A 21552-nucleotide genomic window follows, 5' to 3' on the forward strand; every position below is an offset into this window, starting at 1 on the left:
CAGCTATTTCCTTTGAAGATTGGTAAGTAGGAAAGAATGGTAGAAGCGGTTGTGATAAAAGGCCGGTGTTCAGAACAGAGGCCCACGTGAGAAGTAATGTTTTCAATTTTGTTTCTACAGGATTCCTTAGTGGAAAAACTTATGAGAAGCTAATAACTCCATGACCAAGAGAAGTAAAGGAATTTGAGAATCATGCTGTTGATTAGAAGGTATGGAGACAAAGGTACTTGATCTCCAATGAGTGAGATAGGAGATCCAGACTGAGCTCCAGAATTCCTAGCGGATGTGTCAAATAAGGCCAGAAAGGAGAGACATATTGAAGAAGAAGAAATGACCTAGAAAAGGCTTTCCTGAAGTCTGGCAATGTTAAAAGAATCGTACTTGTTTCTGAGACCATGACAAGAGATTTTGGTCTCTGGGGGGGGGGGGGGGGCATGTGGCTGGATCATTTTCTAACTCAATATGTATTCCCACCATGGTAAGACAGCATCCAAGGAAACTGTACCAGGTAAAGGAGAAGAGAGAGAGAGCATTTAGCTTGAGGAAAAGTCCTCTGAAAGTGTCTAGTAAAAAAGCAATGTTAGCGAGTTCAAAGGATTGTAGCTACAGGAGTTAGCAACAGTGAAGAAACTGATGTTGATTCAGAGGTTAATGGAGAGAGTTTCATTTAAAGTGACATACAAAAAACAGATCTTACCTCTGGTATAGCAAGAAGGGGTGAACATAAGTAGTGCGTATCTGATTGTGTTTCTATGCTGTCTGACCACCCAGCATTAGGAAAATGCCTTGGAGACTGCAGTGACAGTAAAAGAGATCTGAAAGAGAAGTGACTAGCTCTCAGTGCAAAGAACAGATGACTCCAGAACATTTATCTATATTATGATGGTATTGTACATCCTGGAGGCATATGGAATACACTCTTTAGACCTACAGCAGAAAAATCAGAATGGACTGAAACATAAACCATGCGGAACTTACACTCTTTACATACTGATTTAGAATAGTTAGACGTAGAAATGGTTACAGGATACCCATCTCTTGCTCTCTCTTTTTTTGTTTTTGCATGGCAGGCACTGTTACTCAAGTTAGTCCAGGAATGCAGATAAAAGGAAACATGATCTTCGATAGTCTGGTTGTATGCCCAGCCCGGGCAAGATGTCAGGACACTGATGGGTTATCAAAAGAGGAGTATCAAGAGCCCTAAGTCTGTGGACCACCTATTCTCGAAGTATAATGTAACCATCTTTCTGGAAAATATGTTGAGGGAAGAAGGGGTTTTAATTTCGGTAGTGTAGAGGGCATGTCCCTGTGTTAGCTAGTTACAGGTGGGAGCATTTTTCATTGCTGCCCCACACCAGGAGGAGTCATCAAGGGGGGTATTAAACAAAGATGCCTTAAGACGTAACTGAGGAATCGTAGCATGGTGCAAGCATGTCTGATAACAGAGTAGCCAGGGCCAGTTGGTTAAGAGGTGCCTTCTGTTATCTGGGGAATCTGACTCTTTAAAGTATTTGAAAAGGAAAGAACAGCAAATCAGAAAAACTAGTTAACGAGTCTTTACCAATAACTGATAAGGGAGATCTTGCTGATCCATGGTATAGCATAATCGTTTGCATAAGTGACTCCTGAAGGTAAAAATAGGATCAGCTATTTGGAAGACATTTTGAGATCCTCCAAAGATACGAGCTTGGGAAGTATGGAAATTAACCTACAACCTTATAGGGCCTAGAGAAGTGGGGTGCCAGTCAATGACTTCAGTGTGGGGGCATCTAAGGAGAACTCACTTGAATAAGCATCCCCATACGGTCTTCCATTCAGGTACAAATCATACTCGACCCTGCTTAGCTTCCAAGAACAGACAAGACTGGGTACATAGAGAGCTGTATTGCCAATTCAGAAGTGTTCCTTGTTCCAAACCTACTGCAGAGGGAAGGTAAAAAGGGAATGATCATTAATTCCTATATAGTGTCATAGGCTGCTATTGTCTCATCAAACAGGGTTGCCACTGTCCAGAGAAGGACAAAGGAAGGGAACGGTAGAATACAAAATTGTAGAATACCTCTTACCCCAGTGAGAGGCCCAATGGAGGAGTTTGGAATGTGCTTTCTTACTACACATAGTACTCAGAGGGAAAAATCCCTTGGAAATAAACCCTAGAGAAAAAGGACATTTCAGAGTGAAGCAAATCCTGGCCTCTGAAAAAATAAGGAAAAGGAGAAAGAGAGAGGTCATGTAGGGACAGATGATCTCTCTCTCTCTCTCTCTCTCTCTCTCTCTCTCCATGTGTCAAGTTGAAGATTCTTGAAGAAGAGAACAGGTTTTCCATCTGGGACCCTAGCATTAGGGGGGAATGGACTCCAGGATGGAGGTTCCTGTGTGGATAACATGGATCAAGGAAGAATGAAGACTAACCAGTCCAACGCCCTTGTGTGCCAGGCTCAACCGGATGAAAAGGAAGCGGAATTAACCTGTGTAGGGGATCATAAATGCAAGGTGAGATGTAAGCCTCCAAGGTAAACCTGCAACCTGCTAAGAATGCTAAATATAAAAGAAAAAGCTATATCAGTTAGTTCAGATACAAGATGCACGTGCACAAATGAAAAATGATGGTTAGATGCCATGAAGTAAGTGGCAATGTCTTAACCATATATGCTTTGTAAAGGCCACAATAATCTCTTCCATCCTTATCAAGGGGAGTGCTAACCTTCTCTCCTTTCATATAACACTGTCAGAAAGGGGAAACAGTCCTAGAGAACAACTTCATAAAGCTAAAGCCATGACTGACAGGAACTGTGCAAAATTCCATGCAAGTTTAAAACAAACAGAGATGAGGAACATACCAGTCTACTCAGGTAGTGTTAGAAAGTCAGTGTCTAACTCTTGTCTGTAGAACTTCGGGCACAGATTTTCCAATTGAGGATCATACTATAAAAAAAACCTGCAAAGTCCAAACAGGGATGGACAAGAGGTCAGGATTGAATATTGTACTTTGTGCATCAGAGGCAAGGCCTTAACCATTATGTCAATTGGGTTTTCAATCCCTGAGTTCAAAAAATTTGGACATGGAAAAAGGGCCACAAAATATGGACAAATTCTAAATATTGCTCTTTTATGGAACTGAACTCAAGAACAGCGGGGCCAGAGGATCGGAGAAAAGGCTAGGATCCGAAGAAGCTGAATTTGCTGTATAGTTTTGGATCCAAAGGCACCAGATCCAAGAATAGTTCCACTCTCTCTAAGCAACCTGCTATTTTTAGATCCTAGGCTTAGGATCCGAGGAGAGAACTATCCGAGCTAATCGGATTGGGAGGGACGGTAGGATTCGAAAGCTTGCATCTGCCTTTTGCTTGCATTTTTTTTTTTTTTTTTTTTTTTTGAGGCTAGACATTACAGTGTCAGCTTTGGCAATGAAGCTAAATGTCAGAATGCCAACTGTCTGCCAGACAGTTAAACAGTTACAGACTGCAGCAGAAGCATGGGTGCTCAAGGCCACAACATTAACAGTCAGATCTGAAGAAGACCCACTAATCCAGTAGCTTCATCCCAAAGGTGTCAGATCCCTGAAATGTTGAGTTCTTCATGGACACCTGGCATCTGCAGCACTGCCAGATACCTTGAGTGTGCAGTCATTCTAATCAATCACATCTGAAGTCCTAGGATCTAAGGATGATGAGCAGACCGGTGGAGAACATCATGGGACTGCACCTATCAGGTCTGAGGGGACCTGGGATCAGAAGAAGGCCCCAGGAGCTATGGATCCGAAGAGCTGGATCTGAGATCCTATAGAGTTGTTTGCCTTCTCTTTGTTTTTTATTTTTTTGTCAGGGTGTGAGCCCCAACCAAAGCCGTAGTAAAGTAGAGCTGTTTCAGTCCCTTCTGAGAGACAGCTACTTGTCAGAAACTCGGTCTGTCATTAGTTTCTATTAGGAAGCTGTTTTAAACCTACCAATTTCCCCTCATAGTGAGAATCAAGCACTGCACATTGTAACTTTGAGGTTAACACCTTAACTAGTATAAAAACCTCCCAACCTCTTACAGCATCTTGAGTTGACAGATTAATTTGATAGATTAATAAGTTTTACATTAGTGTGAATTTTCTGAAGGGTATTAAGTCTGAAAAACGAAAGTCTACAAACATTTTCTAACTTCCCAGAAAAACTGCAAATTTTATAGAAACAGAATCTACAGATTAGATAGAAAGGATGGAGAAACCTCTCGTGACTTTCTGGAGCAGGAGAAAAAAAAAACACAAAGCTCTACAACAGCAAGAGAATAGGAACTACAGGGAAAGAAAAGGGATACAAAAAAAGAGAAAGTAATGATCCCAGCCAGTAACGGCTACCAAGCAGGCCAAGGCACTGCGATAAAAAGAAAGAAGAAGCCATGGCTCCAACACTTTGCCATGGCAGAAAAAACATCACCATACAAAGAACAAACAAACAAGAAACAAGCCCTTAGACTAAAAACTGCAAAAGGGCAGAGTTAGCAAGCATAAAACACCAAGTAAACAGAGTTGATAAGTCTAAATAACATAGAGTTGCAGTCATTTGCTGAGGGAGGTAGGAAAGTGGCTCAGCACCCTGACTCCGAGCTCCAGATCTCATCGCGTCTTTCATTCCCAATCATCAGAACCGTAAATAAGACAAACAGTAAAAATACTAACCCAAAACAAGTACACAATATACAAGTAGCGCAATAAACCGGAACATGCATAGTCAATACATGGCAACATATAATCATATAATCACACAGAGGTGAAGCAGGAGGGCCAATTGACTCTGGAGGGAAGGAGGGAGGTACAAAGCAATTTGGTAGTAACTAAGGATACAAGGCTGGCATTACATAAACTGCATGAGCATGTCCTGCAGTCCTATAACATTTCCGAAAGCAACTGAACAGGAGGGACTTAGAAGCAGGAGCTGAGGGCTGACATATAGGCTAAAAGAAACGGGTAGGCCAAAAGGCTCCTAATACATTTAGAAGAGTGGAGCCCCTTCCTTATTATAGCTTCCCCAAACTGAACTCTCCAGAAATGCTTATCCCAAAGCACTCAAGTAGCCAAAGCCCCCTTGGAATCATTGTTGCCACCCCTAAGAAAATATCTTTAGTGCCAGGTGATAGCTTGAACCAAGTTAGTGGCATGGAACCTACAAATGCTGCCAACAAATGCTGAAAAGCCCTAGAAATCTTCCAATGCTGCTGAAATAGCAACTTGAGAAATAAGAAAGCAGTAAGAGTCAAGCAAAAAAAACAAACTGATTCAAACTCTTAAATAAATCCTTAGTCCTGCTTATTCCCTTGCAATGCCCTGTAGTGTACATCTTTGGGCTCTGTGTTTGTTTTCTGCTTGCGAATGGGCTGTAAAACAAAACAAAAAAAAGGAACCTGGTTTTAAAAAATCATAGCCCTACTTAAAGGGACAAAAGGATTGAAGATATAGCCATGGTATGGGCAATCTTAAAAAACTCTACCAAAATCAAAAAAGTAAATGCCCAATAAAAAACAGAAACTTAGACACCAATCAGAGAATAAAGGAAAGACAAAGTAGCAGGCTTCAGTATTTGCCGCTTCAATCAAAAAAAGGTCCCGGAGTAAGCAAGCAGGAGACAAGATTGAGAAAACAAAGTAAGAGCTTCCTGAACCTCAAAACTGCTTTTTGCACAATTCTTAAACTCCAGTGGGGCATCAAAAAAAAAGAGAGAAGAAAAAACATAGTGACATGAAATTCAAGAGAAAAAGGGGCTCAAATGCTGGGCCCTTGATCAGTAAGATAGTGAGACAAATCACTAGGGCTAAGAAACCTGCAAATTTTCTAAACTGTGGTCAAAAAAAAAAGATACAACAAAAAATTCTGCTCAGCTCCTCAAAATAAAATCTCTCTTCCATAGCTCAATTAGCTTTTTTGTTGTAGAAATTTGAAACTTGTTGATTCATTTGACAGACTCATTGTTTCATGAGATTCCAGATGAGTGCTGCACTCATTTTGCCATGGCTTTAGAGAGGAGATAACAGATGAGGAATCAGCAGATGGAAGATGATGTAATAACTTGTGATGAATCAGATGAGGAATCCATGTCTTGACAGTTACCAGACTCCTATTTGGTGGGTACCAATGTTTGAGGGGCCAATCGAGGCTAATAAAGGTCCTTGACAGAAATAGTTCGGCCTTTTTAAGAGGAGGCTAAGGAACCCATGTGCAAGACTGTGCATACCAGAGGAAACATCCACTTCTGGGAGCTGTGGTGGAACCCCCTAACAGTTCTGCAATAACCTTGAGTGCAGTAGTGAGCGAGTGAGTTGCTACATAGGATCCAAGGATCCAGTCAATTTTCACATTACATAACTGGTTCTGTGCAATCCATGCTGATCTGTGCTCAGTTGAAGTGCTTAAAGTTTCTGTCTTGATTGATCTGCTAAGGAGTTCTTGTTGATTGCCCGCTTGAATAGTGTCCTGAAAAGTCTCCCCTAAAATCTTTGCTTGCCATAAAATCATTGCTTGCCTGCATCCCCTGCTTTAGAATGTGTTCCCTTGAAAGTTGTTTGTGTGAACCCCTGATTAACTGTTTCCAAGCCGCTAACTGATGAATAAAATCTAACCCTGCCCTGCCTGTCTAATATGTCATGTTTTGTTTATGCCTAGATGCTGTACAGCAATGTCCCATGTGTTGTCTCCACTTCTCTTGCCAATTCTCTCTTCCACATCAGAGAGCCACTTGACATCAATTCCCTGAGCCCACTGCAAAAATCTGATATGTTCTCCAGAGAGTGGCGAGCCACCCTACAATTATGAGCTTTCCCTTTTGTTCCACAATTTGCAAGGTAAAGGTATTTTGACATTTGAAGGCATTTTGCATGACATTGGCGAGTTCCACATTGTGACCCTTCTAACTTCCTAAGTAATGCATTGACATGCAGTTTTTAGAGAACAAGAGTTGAAATGCTTGAAGGACTGAAGGACTTTGTTTGCAGATGTAGCAAGACTGTTGAGAGACTGCTGTGGTGGAAATGCAAGTAGTTTGGTTGTTTGTCTCACAGAGGACATTGTTCTGGAGTTGCAGTTAAGGTCTCAGAACCCCTTGGGTTCGACCTTGGACACATACTAGCAGAACTGGATTGTCTTCTGACACCCTTTTCTATTTCTCTTCACAGCACAGACACATATCTGCTTTATTTTGCAAGGTCTTTGAAGTCATTCCTAAGAATCAGTAGGAGCCAGACTAAGATTTGAAGTGAATAAGAAGGAAGTGTTAACCTTCCTAGAGTGAAGAACCCCTGTTACCCAGCTTCCGCAGTAGTGAAAGGCAAAGCAGATGCTGAAGCCTGATAGATTTGCATTCCTTGTCAACTTCCTGATAAGCAAATGGGCTTAGTAGCCTTTGGAAGTACCAAGTTAGTAAGAGACTTAAGTTGCCTTCATCTTGAACTGCTTTATTGGCTCATGCTTGCCCAGCAGAGGTAAAACTGTTGAATCTTCAAAATCTCAGAAACAAGACTGGTCCAAAAAGTGTTGAGAGAGATAAATCCAAATTCTTCTCCCACGTAAACCTTCTTAACGTCTACCCCACAGGCGAGAACAAAATATTAGGCCCCTTTTGAATACCCCCATCTGGAGTAACTATGTGACTTGCTTGTGAGCCTCCTTTCTTTGTGATGAGGGCCTGTGGAGAGTCTTTGGTATGCAGTTAAATCTGATAATTGTATGAAATGGAATCCAACACCCTTCTTTGAAATTAAATACAAGTGAACTTTTGAAAAGATCCAATCTTCTAGATAATCAAAATCAGAAAAAGATCTGCTGATTGCTGAGACTTGTCCAAAACCTCACCCCTGCCGAAAATGCTGATTTGCCTGGAGGACTCTCAAGTGACCCTTCCCAACCTTCTGTCTGATAGAACCCCCTGCCCCACCCCCTGCCTCGCCTCCCTACCCTGTTCCATACCCACGCCCAGAAGGCACCAGGCCACCTTAGGGAACCAATACCCTAATACGCTGTGGCTGCACACTGGGAAATCCTGCAAAAATCACCTGCACTATCTGCAAAATCATTTAACAGTTCCTGCACCTTTAAATTTCTTTCATTTTTCTTACAAACTGCTTCCACAGGCAAAACATCAGGAAAATCCTTCCTCCACTCAGCATCTACACAAATCCTTTTGTCTTAACATCAAAGAGAAATGCCTGCATGCAAAGACAGGAGTGGCAGCGGCTAGGGACAGAAACCCAGCCAGCCAACCACATTGCCTCAAATACAGCATCAAAACCAAAGAACACAACAACCACCCAGCAACTCCTTACAAGCATCAGCCTCCCATCACAGAATCCAAATACCTACCTTCAAACCCAATCTTGAATCTCTTGACTCTTTAGCATCTGAATTCTGATATTCAAGCTGATGAATTAAACAGTTCACCGCTTACTGGCAAGCACTTAAGAAGCATACCCTATCAGTATCAACCCACTTTTTTCTTAACACCTAGGAACCAGTTTTTTATAGGCTTTTGGAAACATTTTTTTAACACCTCTAGACTTTTGAGAAATAGTTTCTGGGTCTTCGGGCACCTACTTTAATACCTATCAGGCTTAACAGGAGCAGGAGGCAAGGGGTCAGGGTTATACAGGGAGCCTCAAGGACAAAGAGGCAATACAGGAGGAATAACAAAGGACCACCAAAACAGGAAGCACAACAGCTCAGGCTAATCTTTCCCTAAGGGCCCCCCAAGAGAATTCCCAAGCCTTCTGAGTTCCTCTGGCCTTCCCATTTAAAGTGCCCTCATGGAATGCAGAGCTCTGAAAGGAGAAATCCTCTGAGGGAGAGTCAGGAGGAAGGGGAAGAATCAGGAGGGAATCATCCAAAGCAGATACTCCTGCATACTCTCACAAAGACTTTCAAAACGTCTCTGAACACTGTTCAAACACTGTTCAAAACTATCAGCCTAGGCCTCCTAATCATAGTAATCATCACCTCTCTGGCCATCAATATTTTCTTACTCTCAAATCTTTTATTCAATGTAATCTTCTGTTTCTAGGAGGAAGCCCCAAAGGCCAGAAGTAAGCCTCAAAGAAGCTTTGGCAACAGAAGGAGAGGCTCTAACCACCAGGGAAGAACAGGGAAGACAGGAAGAGAGGAAGAACAGTTACCTGGAGAGCCCCTCAGCCTGGAGAAGGCCTGTCCTGAGCCTGTCCCTGCCATCCAGTCCATGTAAAGGACAACCTGAACCAAAAACCTCTGGCCTCCACTGTTCTAACTGACCGACCACGAAACCCTTGCCTTCGGTTCATCAGGGGTCGGCGCTGTGGTTTTTTGCGCTTCTTTGTTCTTGCTTTTGTGGAGATATTTGGGCATCATATATAATTTTTAATTTTATAATTCTCCAACCCAAACACTAACCTGGCTCCTTCTCCTCTTTTATCCTCTATGCGTAAACCAACAAAAGCACAAACAACAACCAACAAAAACAAGGTATACACACAAGGTAAGGTATACACACTATGAGTGATCTGTCCTATGATACAGTTAATACAGTTATTCACTTTTTTCAATTTTTTCGACAAATACAGGAAAAAAAAAAAAAATGTTCCCCAACGGTACTTTAGCCAACTCTGTTTCTGAAACTGAAGTTTCGAAATAAATATTCACGCCAACCAACTGCAAAAAAAAAAAAATGCTTCTGCATCATCGCAAAAAAAAGACTGATATCATGCCGGTCATGTCATGATTAGTACCCTGACGCACTGACGCCAGTTTAATGCCTCTTGACCGACGCCAGCCTTATCTATGGTATTCGGGCGACGCTGGAGCGGACTATACTATATAGTAAGGCTGCAATGGGGGAAGCGAAGAACATCACTACTAGACAAAGAAAATCTAAAGACTTGAACAAGTTGAAATAAAGAAAAATAGACAAACTAACCTACAGCTTGAAAAATAGGAATGAGATCTGGGGAGTTAAGGGGACAGTAGTGCATTATGGGAAGAGGGAGGAGCTCGAGATTAGGATCCAAAGTCTTGAAAAAGCGGCCGAGCCGGATCCGAGAATCGGATCAGAGATCCATCAGTGAGGAAAAATGAAAAGGACAACATCAGACATGTATTTAAAGAAGATAGCTAAGTACGCAGGGTTTTAGGAACAAATGACTGACAGATCTGATAGTTTGTATAGGTAATCAGCCCCTAGACAAAATATACACTGGGAGTGGTGGTCCTTATAAGGTGTCTGCCTACTATAGTCATACATCACACTTCCCTCTATTAGCTGACATTAACAAATTTTTTTTTAAGAATAATACATGAAAAATAGTTTCCCCAATGGGACGCACGTCTAAATAAGTCTAGGCAGTGGCAGCAGCCAAAAACAATGTGGTGAAGACACAGATGGGAGTAAAGATCCTACGTCTGGACTGGCGGCAAGATAGTCTCAGGATCTGACACACATACCTCCACTTATGGAACTTACGCCCATTGGTTTAGATCATATGCCATATGTACAGGCATATAGAAAGATTTTGGCTTTGGTATGCCAACACAACATCGGTTTACCTCAGTGACATAACCTATCAGTACTGAAATACTGCTACAGTGACCTAAGAAATGACATCTATTATGAGCTTAGAAAGACAATGTATTCATATGACATTCATTTAAGTTCATAGGTACTTACTAAGCTACTGATCAAGAAGCTTAGCCTTACATTTCTATTTTTTTCTAGCACTTTTACATTATGTATTAATACCACAGAGGTTTGGGATACTTATGTATTTCTCCCATCCATGAAGGGGTGAATTTATGATTTTCCATCCAGTTGTCCAAATCACATTTGAACACATTAACAGAAGTACTTCACTCTATGTGGAGCAGAAGACAGTTCACAGAAGCAATATTCTCTGTGATACATAGCTGTCCTATTAATGTTGCAAATGTGAGTGAAATCTCTTGAGTGGGTGTTCACACAAATATTGGATTTGCAAATGTGTAAACAATATGACAGGATGTGGTCAGATAAGGTTCTGTACGCAAGGCAAAGTTCACCATGTAGTAACCTGTTTGACACCATGAAGAGAGACAAGACTTTTGTTTGAGGAGGTCAACATAGATTTTATGACCTAGACCCTTTACTTTTTTTTAATGAGGCAGCATTGTGGTCGTTCCATTTGTGACAACTGTTTGTATAGGTGCATACCAAAAAGGGCATGAAATTAAATGATTTGCCATTTGAGAGCTGAGTACAGTGAAACAATTATATCCTTGGGCCTGGATGCCCTACTTTTAGATATAAGCTGGGCGTTGAAGAAAAACTTCTTTACAATAGTGGACATCTGGAGATCAAAGGACATTTCGTTGTCAATATAGGTTCCCGGATCCCTGACTATGTGATCAACTTTCATGGGGATGTTGTCAATGTGATAGTAACAAGGGAGTTCATGCCTGCTGAAGGATACTATTACACATTTTTTGCATTTAGTTTCAGCCCATGGTCTTGACACCAGACATTTGTTTGAAGACCATCTAGGAGGATCATGGTGTCCTCTGTGGAATTTATGATGGCATCAAGTTTACAGTCATCTGCAAACTTGGTCATAAACCTTTAACATTTGCTTTGACCTCTGAAAAGTACATGCAGAAGAAAACTGACCCAGGGAATGAACCCTAAGGTACACCACTAATAACAGGTCTTTTACAGGTGGTAGAACTACCCTCCTTAATTTTCTCGGTTCTATTTGTGAGCTTATTTGCTATTCAGTGACTTGCAAATGGATATTTGCATTTAGCTAGGAGAGTTTATCCACAATACCCAAGTGAGGAATGGTGGTGAATGCCTTGGCAAGGTCCAGATATGTGGTGTGCACTACTTTATACTCACCTTTCCCTCCATAACCTTCTCACAGAAATCAACCAGGTTAAGCAGGCAGGATCTGCCCTTGAACACAAAATAGACTGCGTTGACAGCTTGTAGGCTGCCTATGTCATTATCTATTAGTTCTACAATGATCCTTTTCACAGCCTCACAGAAAAGGCTGGCAATGCTTATGTGTCTATAAATTACCCAGATCCACTGACACCCCATCTTTGTTTAGGGATAAGACTGTTGTAGTCCTCCATTTAAAAGACACAAAGTCTGTTTGGAGGCTGATACTAAATAGCTTATAAATGGGGCATGACAAGTCCTGTTTCAGGCTGACCAGCAGAACACTCAGTATCTTATCTGGCCCCATGAAAGTAGTGCTCTTAGTCTTGGACAGTGCCTTGAGGACTTGTTCTTGGTAAATTTGAAGGGGGGGGGGGAGGGGTAGATGCAAATATGTGAACTGAAAACATGAAGGTTAATTTAGAGCTAAACTGGTCTGCTACTAGACTGGCTACGTCCTTTGGGTGATGTCAATTTACTATTAGTTCTGCACACTGTTGGCCATTGTTTCTGAGGTCTCTAACATTGTTAAAGAAGTCTTTGTGGTTATCCTTCACCTGGGTGGCTTTTACCTCATATCTGGTCTTGGCTGATTTGATCAGATTCCAGAGTTTGGTAATTGTGTTTGAGCATCCTGAGAGTTAAATTTATTTTTGTATGCAGTGGTGTATTTTTTTTTATTAAGGAGCCTGTTTACACTTGGGTTCCACCATAGAGGGTTTATTTTTAAAATTCGGACTGTATTTCCTTCAGAGGGGGACAGATGCATCATTCCAACTATTTACATGTGCACAGAATTTAGAGGCAAAGGTTTCCACATACACAGGGAGGTCATTACATTTGAGGGGGATTTTGAACAAGTCACAGTATTGCAAAAACATTAAAAGAAAGCCTTTGATGTCACCAAATGTTGGCCTATTCAGCCTACCTTGAAAATGTAATCCCTAAGCACTTCAAGAGGAAGTGAAAGCTTACAATCTCGAACTGTCAGATCAGTGATTTTTTTTCCTAGGGAAAAAAAATCGCTGATCCAAAACACATACACACAACACAAGCATACCAAACAAACAGAAATCCACACACATACACCTAAAATCTTACACCTAACCCTACACTAAACTATGCACACACCACTAACTATCCACTTACCTTAACCCAAACCCTAACCCTAAAGTCCGTCACTACTGCACACTCACCTCACCCACACCCTAATCCTAACTTACCTACCCCACCCTAACCCTCATGTTCACACAATCGCACACATACCTAACCCGAGCCCTAACCCTAACTCACCTAACCCACCCTAACACTCACGTCCACGCAATCACACATACCTAACCCGCGCCCTAACCCTAACTCACCTAACCCACTCTAACCCTCACGTCCATACAATCGCACACATACCTAACCCACACCCTAACCCTAACTAACCTAACCCGCACTCAATTGCACACTTACCTGAACCCAAACCGTAACTTTCCACCACAGCGCTGAAAATACCGAAACAACAGAAACGGACAACCAAATTCTTTCCCTATGTAAACATTTGGTTTTCTGTTGCTTCGATATTTTTAGCTTTTGCTGAATAGGGGTTGAAATTAGAACATTCGAAGTTTTGAAACTTCAATGTTCTAATATAGACCTGAATTTATACTACTACAGGGAATTTCGCCTAGTTATCAGGGAACTTCCCATACTGTTTTGAAAGATGCTGTGGGATCTTTTACATCCACCTGAGTTATCACCAACTCACACAGATGGAACCTCGGTTTTACATCTCTTTCAAATTCAGAGGTGTGTTGCACTAGAAGCTCTAAAGTTATAATGTACTGTTATGTGTGAATACCTTGCTGTTATTTAATGAAAGTTTTACAAAGAAATATCAAAGGGATATAGCTTTTCAAAAACAGGTCCCAGTGACTATAGTTCATATGCCTTTACTGTTGCATTTTGACATTCTGTATAACACTTGGTTAACACTGCAGGAGTGTGCTGAACTTCTTGGTATGCCATACTTCAGAAGTACAAATCTTGTTTATTTCTCCTAAATATAGAATTTTTTCTTCTCACTGGACTTATGACCCCCCCCCCCCCCACCTCCAGTTCAAACTCGCTACAACAAAGTAATGACAAGTACATTTCATAGGTAAGGATCATACATTATTCTGAAAACAAATGCTATATTTTATACAGTTACACAGAAATGGTCCTTTGTAACTAGGTACCATCTGTACTCGTTTATAGTTATATGGGTACTCTATTTTTGACATTCATTTCATAAAAAAATATATAGTTTGCATTTTGTTTTAATTCATTACATCCGAGTGCCGCCTCCAGGTTCATCTGCAGTTAGCTCCTACTGATTCCTCTAGGCATCATATATTGCTCGTTCATATTTTCATCAATAATTTTAAAACCATGCTATGTATAAGGTTTTAAAAGAGTTCATCTTAAAGCTTAAAGAATGGTAAACTCAACTGCATTAATATTTGACCTCTGCTAGTGCAGGTAAATGGATATTAACTGTTGTTTTTATGATATTAACTTATATAGATATAATTTTCACATTTTTCTAAATATCTCAAAAAGCAAGTAACACAAACAGAACTCTTTAGCCTTATATGAAAGCTCTCAGTTATATGAATAAAGTGCTGCTGACAGTATGTGTGGAACTTGAGCGGCTGCTGAGATATTGTAAGTTATTTACAAAATATTACAAATGTAATAGTTACTGTGTTTACTATGACTTATAAAATTTAGTTTAAGACCTAGACCCTACAGAATACTACCACTAGAAAACAGTTTTTGCTGAAGAGTTTGCCATTTATACTTCTTTCATAAGCCCTATGGTTCCAGAGATATAAACAGTTGTTTAAAACGTGAGGACATAATTTGTTCTGTCAAAAAGGCTTGGGCTCTGCTCACTGGAAGTTCCCGAGCTACATTGGAGTGAATGAGTTAAGCTGACAAACTCAGTATGTACCTTATGAAATGAGAACTAAAAACAATACTCATTTCTATGAAAAAGTAGTGTTTTATGTAACTTTTATATACTTCACCAAAATATGAATATTTTACACACTCTGACAGGCATGCATATATCTGAGATTCTCTTGTCCACTTTTCCTAAAAGTTACTTTTTTGCCTCAGGACAGACGACCAGTCCATCCCACTCATATCAGTATTGCGGGGACCAAGAATTCTGGTCCACTATGGTGACTCTTCCAAGCTCTGCTCTAGCTGCCCTCCTAGAGGAAGTGTGCCTCCACATGGTGAATTCTCCTTAGCTCAGCACACAACTTCCAAATAGGAGTGCAGGCTCGACAGACACAAACTGCATGGGGTAGACATCCAGTATTTTCACTAGGTGTCACACTCGTGTTGAGCCAGATCCACTTCCCTTAACCCCCCCCCCCCAAAGATGGGTGAGCTGGTAACAGCCACTCAGTCCCATCCTCCACTACTAGATGCTGCAAGCACCTGAGCCTCTATCCTAACTAGGGTTGGCTGTGATGTAGTCAGGGCTTTATCCCTCTATAGCTGGCCTCCATAAAAGCTACTGCACTGTGAAAACAAAACAAGACTGGGATTATAAAGTGGTGTTTTCCTAAATATTTTATAAGAATATCTTGAAACAACAGATCATTATTTGCATTTGACTTTATGGTGGAATTCAGGCTAGACTGGCACTTGTAAACTGCACAACTTTTACAAAGCTATCAGCTGAAAAAAATATTGCAACTTTCACTTCTCTTCATAATAAAATAAACAAAAGCTATCAAAAACATAAATGTTGGTGTGATTTCAGACCTAACAGTATTATATACTTCTGGATAGAAAATGATGGTTTCAACTCTTTGCATATGTTTAGGCATAAATACTAACCTTAACTTTTTTTTTTTTCATTACAATTTAAGATGCACCTGCTCCTTTTTATTTGGCTAGGTACACAGTCTGATTATGGTTTACAGATATTAAAACTATTAAGACTTATTTAAAATTTCATAAATAAATGTTGAATTATTTCGGAGATACAGTATTTTAAACACAAATGGCACATAAAGCCCAAAGCAGACAGTACTCTGGGTCAGATCTTCTCAAAATATTCAGCAGTTAAGGTATTAACAAACGTAATCTCCAGGGGTGGGGGTGGGGGTGAGGTCTCTGAAATAAGCAGCATGAACAGAAATGTTTTCCCCACATTCATAATGCCATTTCCTCCATGTCTGCTTAAATGGAATACAGACAAGGTATCTAGTCCTGCAAGAGGCAGCACAACTCTGGAGCAACAGCACAGGTATCAAAATTTCAGCTAGGGCGAAAATGTGAGAAAGCCTTTTTGGAGGTGAAGGTGAGGGGCATACTAATGCCACAATGTATACTGGGGTTTGACAATATGAGAAGGGTCTCTGTCTTCTAATATACCTGGTGGACAAAACTGGCAGCATCTGAGACTCCGGGATCCTATATTAGGGTTCTTGCTTATGAAATGCCACCTTTTAGGGGGTGGCATGCAAGAGGCAGCTGATGACAGCAAATGGAGGATGAATCTAAAATCAGAAGATGGTAACAAAAAAAAAAAATCAGAGTAACCCTTTTTCACAGACTTTAGAAGTTTATTAGGAACAACTGCAACTCAAAAACCAGAAAGAATACTCAATAGGACACACGTTGCCAGCCATGTTGAGTAATATAATAAACCTTGACTTCTCTGCAATCTGCATGTGAGACTGGGTAGAATGGGTTATGACCTCGGAATCTTCAAAGAACATCACAAACTGCACTGTCCTCTGCCATGGATTACCAAAAATATTTTATTTAAGACCACTTTTAAGTCTTCCTAACTGGCAAAAGTATGCCTCTTGAAAGTACAATCAGGTCAGGTTTGGAATGCTAAAGCTACTGCCTTAACACCCATCTGATCATAACACATATTTCATTCTAGAAACTGTCATGGTACTCGGAAAGAAATTTTAAGAAAATGCATTAAGTATTTTTAAACAATTACAAGGCAAAACAGAAAAAAATGCTTCAAATACGGACCATGGTATGAAAAGTATAACTCACATCATCTCTAATGCTGTCTCTACATCAGGTAAGGGAAGGCAGAAGACTGCAAAGTTGTTTACAGTAAGATACAACTATAGATGTTGTTGTAAATGTCTCAGATTGTTTTACAATAAACTGGCTTCAGAAGTATCAGGAAACTGAACACATTCAGATTAAAAGCAACACCACTTAAAGTCCATGGAAAATTCATCATCGTCATCAATCATCTTTTTTCCATTTCCTACATGGGATTGGGGATGTTGTGTCAACTGTTACCATCTCTCGAGTCAAACCCGCTCTCCTACCTTCTTCAACAGTCATGCCTGACACAGGTCTTCTCCTTCTTCAACAGTCATGCCTGACACAGGTCTTCTCTCACACAATCTATCCATCTCCTTGCTGGATGCCCCCATTTCCTCTTGTCTTCTTCCTGTCCCAAATATGCGTTACCAGATTGTCTTCCTTTTCTGCATGTGTCCAAACCACCATAATATGTTCTCTTTCACCTTCTCTGCAACTGGGCTATGTTGGCTTCTGTTCTGATATCCTCATTTCTTTGTCTGTCCCACAGTGTTCATCCTACCACCAGTCTCAGGCACTTCATCTCCATCACCTCTAGCTTCCTCAACTGCTCTGACTTTACTGCCAGGTTTCCATACAGCAGTACTGGTCACACCACAGTTTTGTAAACCTTACTTTTCAGCTTCTTTGGCATTTTTCTGTCATACACCATCCCTGACACACTGTGCCAGTTGGATGCAACCCATCTGATTCTAGATTTGATTCACGCTTTTCTTCTCCTCAACCACCCCTCCCAGATACTTGCAGCTGTTAAATCTATTCCATTATTTTCCTTCAGTTTCAATCCTGATTTCCCCCATTTGCTGCAACTGCAACTGTAACTGTTTTATCTGTACTCAGTTTCATCCCACGTGCCTTCAGTTTTTCATTCCACTCCCCTATCATTTGCTGACTTTCTTTCTCAGAGTCTGCCTGTAATGCCACATCATCTGCACACAGCAACTTGTTAATCTGTCCCCTCCAACCTGTTTGGTGATGTAGTCTAATACCAGTATGAACAGCAGTGGGCTCACAGCTGAACTCTGATGCACACCCACTCTCACTAGGAACCCCTATGTGAGACAGAACATTGTTCATATTCAAGTCATTGGGTCCTTGTACATAGACTATACTAATTCTACCAATGTTTCTGAGACTTCAAACAACTGCAAGACTGGCAAGTCTGCTTTCTTGTGACCCTGTCATATAATTTCTCCAATGCTGTGAATGCCCAGTTGGACTCTTTCCTCATCTGTAGCTTCTTCTCAATTATCTGTCTCACTCATGCAAACATCAGGTCAGCTGTGCTGCACCCTGGATCTGAATGCAAACTGCTCACTTCCTATTTTACTTTCTACTACTCTGCATATTCGTTTATCAGTCACTAAAGTACTCTGAGAATTAACAACCAAAATAAGGAATCTCCTGGAGAAAATCATGCAACAGATGGAATAATATTTGCAAACTACATAAGTAATTATTTATGTATGTAAACAATACTGTGTGTAGACTGACCCTGACTAGAATGTAATAAACCAAGAAACTGAATCTAATAAAATTGATATTTGGGAAGCAACATCTTGTAGGCAACCACAGTTAACTACCCTCTTAAATACACAACTTTTTACATAAAGCTTAACTTACAGCACTTTCACTGACAATATACCACTATAAATTACTTGATTTATTACACAAACAGCAGTATACTTACAGCCGTTTCAGTGACTGCAAATTAGAAAATGTCCCAGGCACCAAGTGGGCTATTTTATTGTTGTGAAGAAACCTGTTAAAATACAAAAAAAAAATGGAATGAATTTTTATAAAGGGTTATTCAGTGTCAGCCAAGGCACACATGTGAACATGTGCTGTTACAAACAAGAAACAGCTCTCAAGGGAACAGAGCTCTGTCTGATTACTGTAACAGTCGCTTGGACTTCCATTAGTTTCTCCTCTAAAGTTAACAGAAAAAGGAATTCAAGGAAATGACTCACTGCACTTGAAAAACAAAATTAACTTGCAAGGTAAAACCATTTCATACTTCAAGGTTATGTCAGTGTAAAAAGACTACCTTTTCTGTAATCATTATTTTAATGTAACTTTAGCAGAAGAAAAACAAAGGTAACAATATCAGAAATAACATACTTTCAAATATGCAGTGAGGGATTTTTTTTGACACGTTACATATATGAAAATTAACCCATTACTACAGATCTGGGGGATTACCCATCATTTAACAGCTATTATACAATGACAGGTCATTAACATCCAAAACATGCACGCTGACTGGTCACCCCAAATAGTGTGCCAGATGTAAACTGAGCATATACCAAGATAAAAAAGTCTTGTCACCTGGACTTTTTTCTATTAATATATGCCAAGGCTTTCCAGTTTTCTTAAACTAAGAGGTTGAGTGGTAGATAAGGAGCATCTCTGTTGCTTGCTTTCCAAAGCACTGATGTACTGTGTAAGAGTGGGAACGTAAGTCCCATATGCATGCACAAGACATCAACAGCACCTCAGGATACAAAAACAATGAGGAAGAACACCACAGCGCCGTTATACAAACACATTATTTAAGAAAAGTAAGTCATTTTTTTCTTAAATAATGTCATTGTACAACAGCGATACCATACTCCTGGGTGTGCTATATTAAAGATTTACCCACGGATACCTTTGTTTAATCACTCTGGCTTTGCCTTTGTGATTAAACCACACCAGCCATGGGAAAAATATACCACACCCAGTCGCTGGTTATTGCAATACAATTCCACTTGTAAATGCCAACCTACCTAAACACACACACACACACACACACACACACACACACACACACACACACACACAAGCATGCACATTAAACAAGCACTTCATATGCATTAAAACAGCATTTGCATTAGGCTTTGGATAAAACACTGTATTCAACATTAAACGAGCAATTATTCTTACATCAACAAGAGCCTGTAATAGTTCAATAAATGAAATGATAAAAGTGGCACCAGGTGTTACAACACTGCATCTGTGTATCAGTATTGTTAAATAAGCAGTTACATACTTAAAGACATGCTGCACTATAATCTACTTACATCAAGAACAGATAAAGTTTTTGCAAGCTAGGACTGCTCAGATAAATAATATCTACTTATAAGGGTGGCTGACATCTCCAGTGTGACTGGACCTCTTCCTGAGATGTGAACTAGACAGCAACCAAGACTGCACATGACTTCAGGATTGCTATGATTGTTCTACTGGGTCTGTTCTGCATCACGCTTCAAATCAAGTTACCCCACTTTTTAGCTTAGAATGTTTTAATCCGGTTACCACTTAACAATGTTACTTTTGAATATTTTCAACACATTAATTTTGATTTTACTGTACATTGTAATTACTTTTCTTAAACAAATAACGGGCATGCACTTCCTTTGATTACAGAGTACCCTAAACTGGTACAGCCTCCATATAAACTAAAAATATAAATGTCAGTGCACAACTAAAATGGCAGAAAAAAACTGCAATCAATGACATCTGTTTTTAATGGAATTTACCTCCTGGCTACTAATAGTTGGCAGATTCATGCATAACCACTGAACTGCATACCAGAACTAGGATGGAAGGGATCTTGCCACAATACTATTGGGTGTGGAATTCATAAAAAGAACCATGCATATTTTGGTACGTGCTTACTTTACAGCACATTGAGAAATGACTAAGTGCATTATCAGTTCAATGGTGCAGGGAGGGTCACAATGCAAAGGAGGTACTTGGAGGATGGGGTGCTGATGCAAGGTACATTGCTTGTACAGTATAGTAGTATAAATACATAGGATAGTTAACCTGAGTAACAACTGTAACAAGCTAAGGGTGTATAGCATACCAAACAATACATTCTACAGTGTAAAGGTACATTCAGTGTTGAGGCTATAGTACATGCCAGACGTCCACAGTGCAGTACATTCTACAACTTAGTGATGGAAAACTATAAAGTGTACAAGAGTAGTCAATTTAAGTCAGACACAGAGAATATGTGTACGTCTGTATGTGTGTGGGGGGCAGACAATTTCAATTAAAGACTTTTAGACTGGACTAGTAAGCAGAGATTGTCGCATAATTCAGAAGGTTTATGAACTATATCAGCTGGGTGTTACGACCCAATCCTCCAGGTAGCTAGATTGAGCGATGCCAGGTTGGGGTGGAAGACTGATCTGCTGATTTGGCTGAGAAAGTCTATGTCCTTTAGGAGCACGTGAAACCTTCCCTAGCTGAGAGTGAGAAGTATACAGAATCAATATTGTCTGGGCAGGAAGGGGTCTATCAGTATCATGCTGGGCCTGTTGGCCCTGATCTTTATAAGTACCCTTAGAATCAAGAGTAATGGGGGAAAGGCATACAGGAACTGGTGGGTCCATGTGAAGGAGAAGGTGTTTATCTTCCAGGGTCCCTCCTGCTGTGTTCTGGAGTAAAACCTTAGAAGTTGTTTGGTGTGCAGAGAGACAAAAAGGTCTAGACAGTGGATTCCCCACAGAGTGGTGAGATCCAGGAATGC

At 40.4% G+C, this 21552-nt stretch overlaps 1 protein-coding gene and 1 non-coding gene across 3 annotated transcripts in view; both read right to left on the reverse strand.

Moving 5' to 3' along the window:
- PXDN (peroxidasin) overlaps positions 1-21552 on the reverse strand; it is a 2220827-nt gene that overhangs the window by 954704 nt on the left and 1244571 nt on the right. For both annotated transcript variants that reach the window (XM_044070259.1, XM_044070249.1), the window contains one exon: positions 18724-18795. In XM_044070259.1, the coding sequence (XP_043926194.1) occupies positions 18724-18795 (72 nt within the window). The remainder of the gene's footprint in view (positions 1-18723; positions 18796-21552) is intronic.
- LOC122802471 lies at positions 2599-2726 on the reverse strand. The gene has a single exon (XR_006364937.1). It is a non-coding gene; the product is annotated as a U6atac minor spliceosomal RNA (small nuclear RNA).

This window comes from Protopterus annectens, chromosome 1.part0, assembly GCF_019279795.1.
Source record: "Protopterus annectens isolate FY-2018-M chromosome 1.part0, PAN1.0, whole genome shotgun sequence".
Lineage (NCBI taxonomy): Eukaryota > Metazoa > Chordata > Ceratodontiformes > Protopteridae > Protopterus > Protopterus annectens.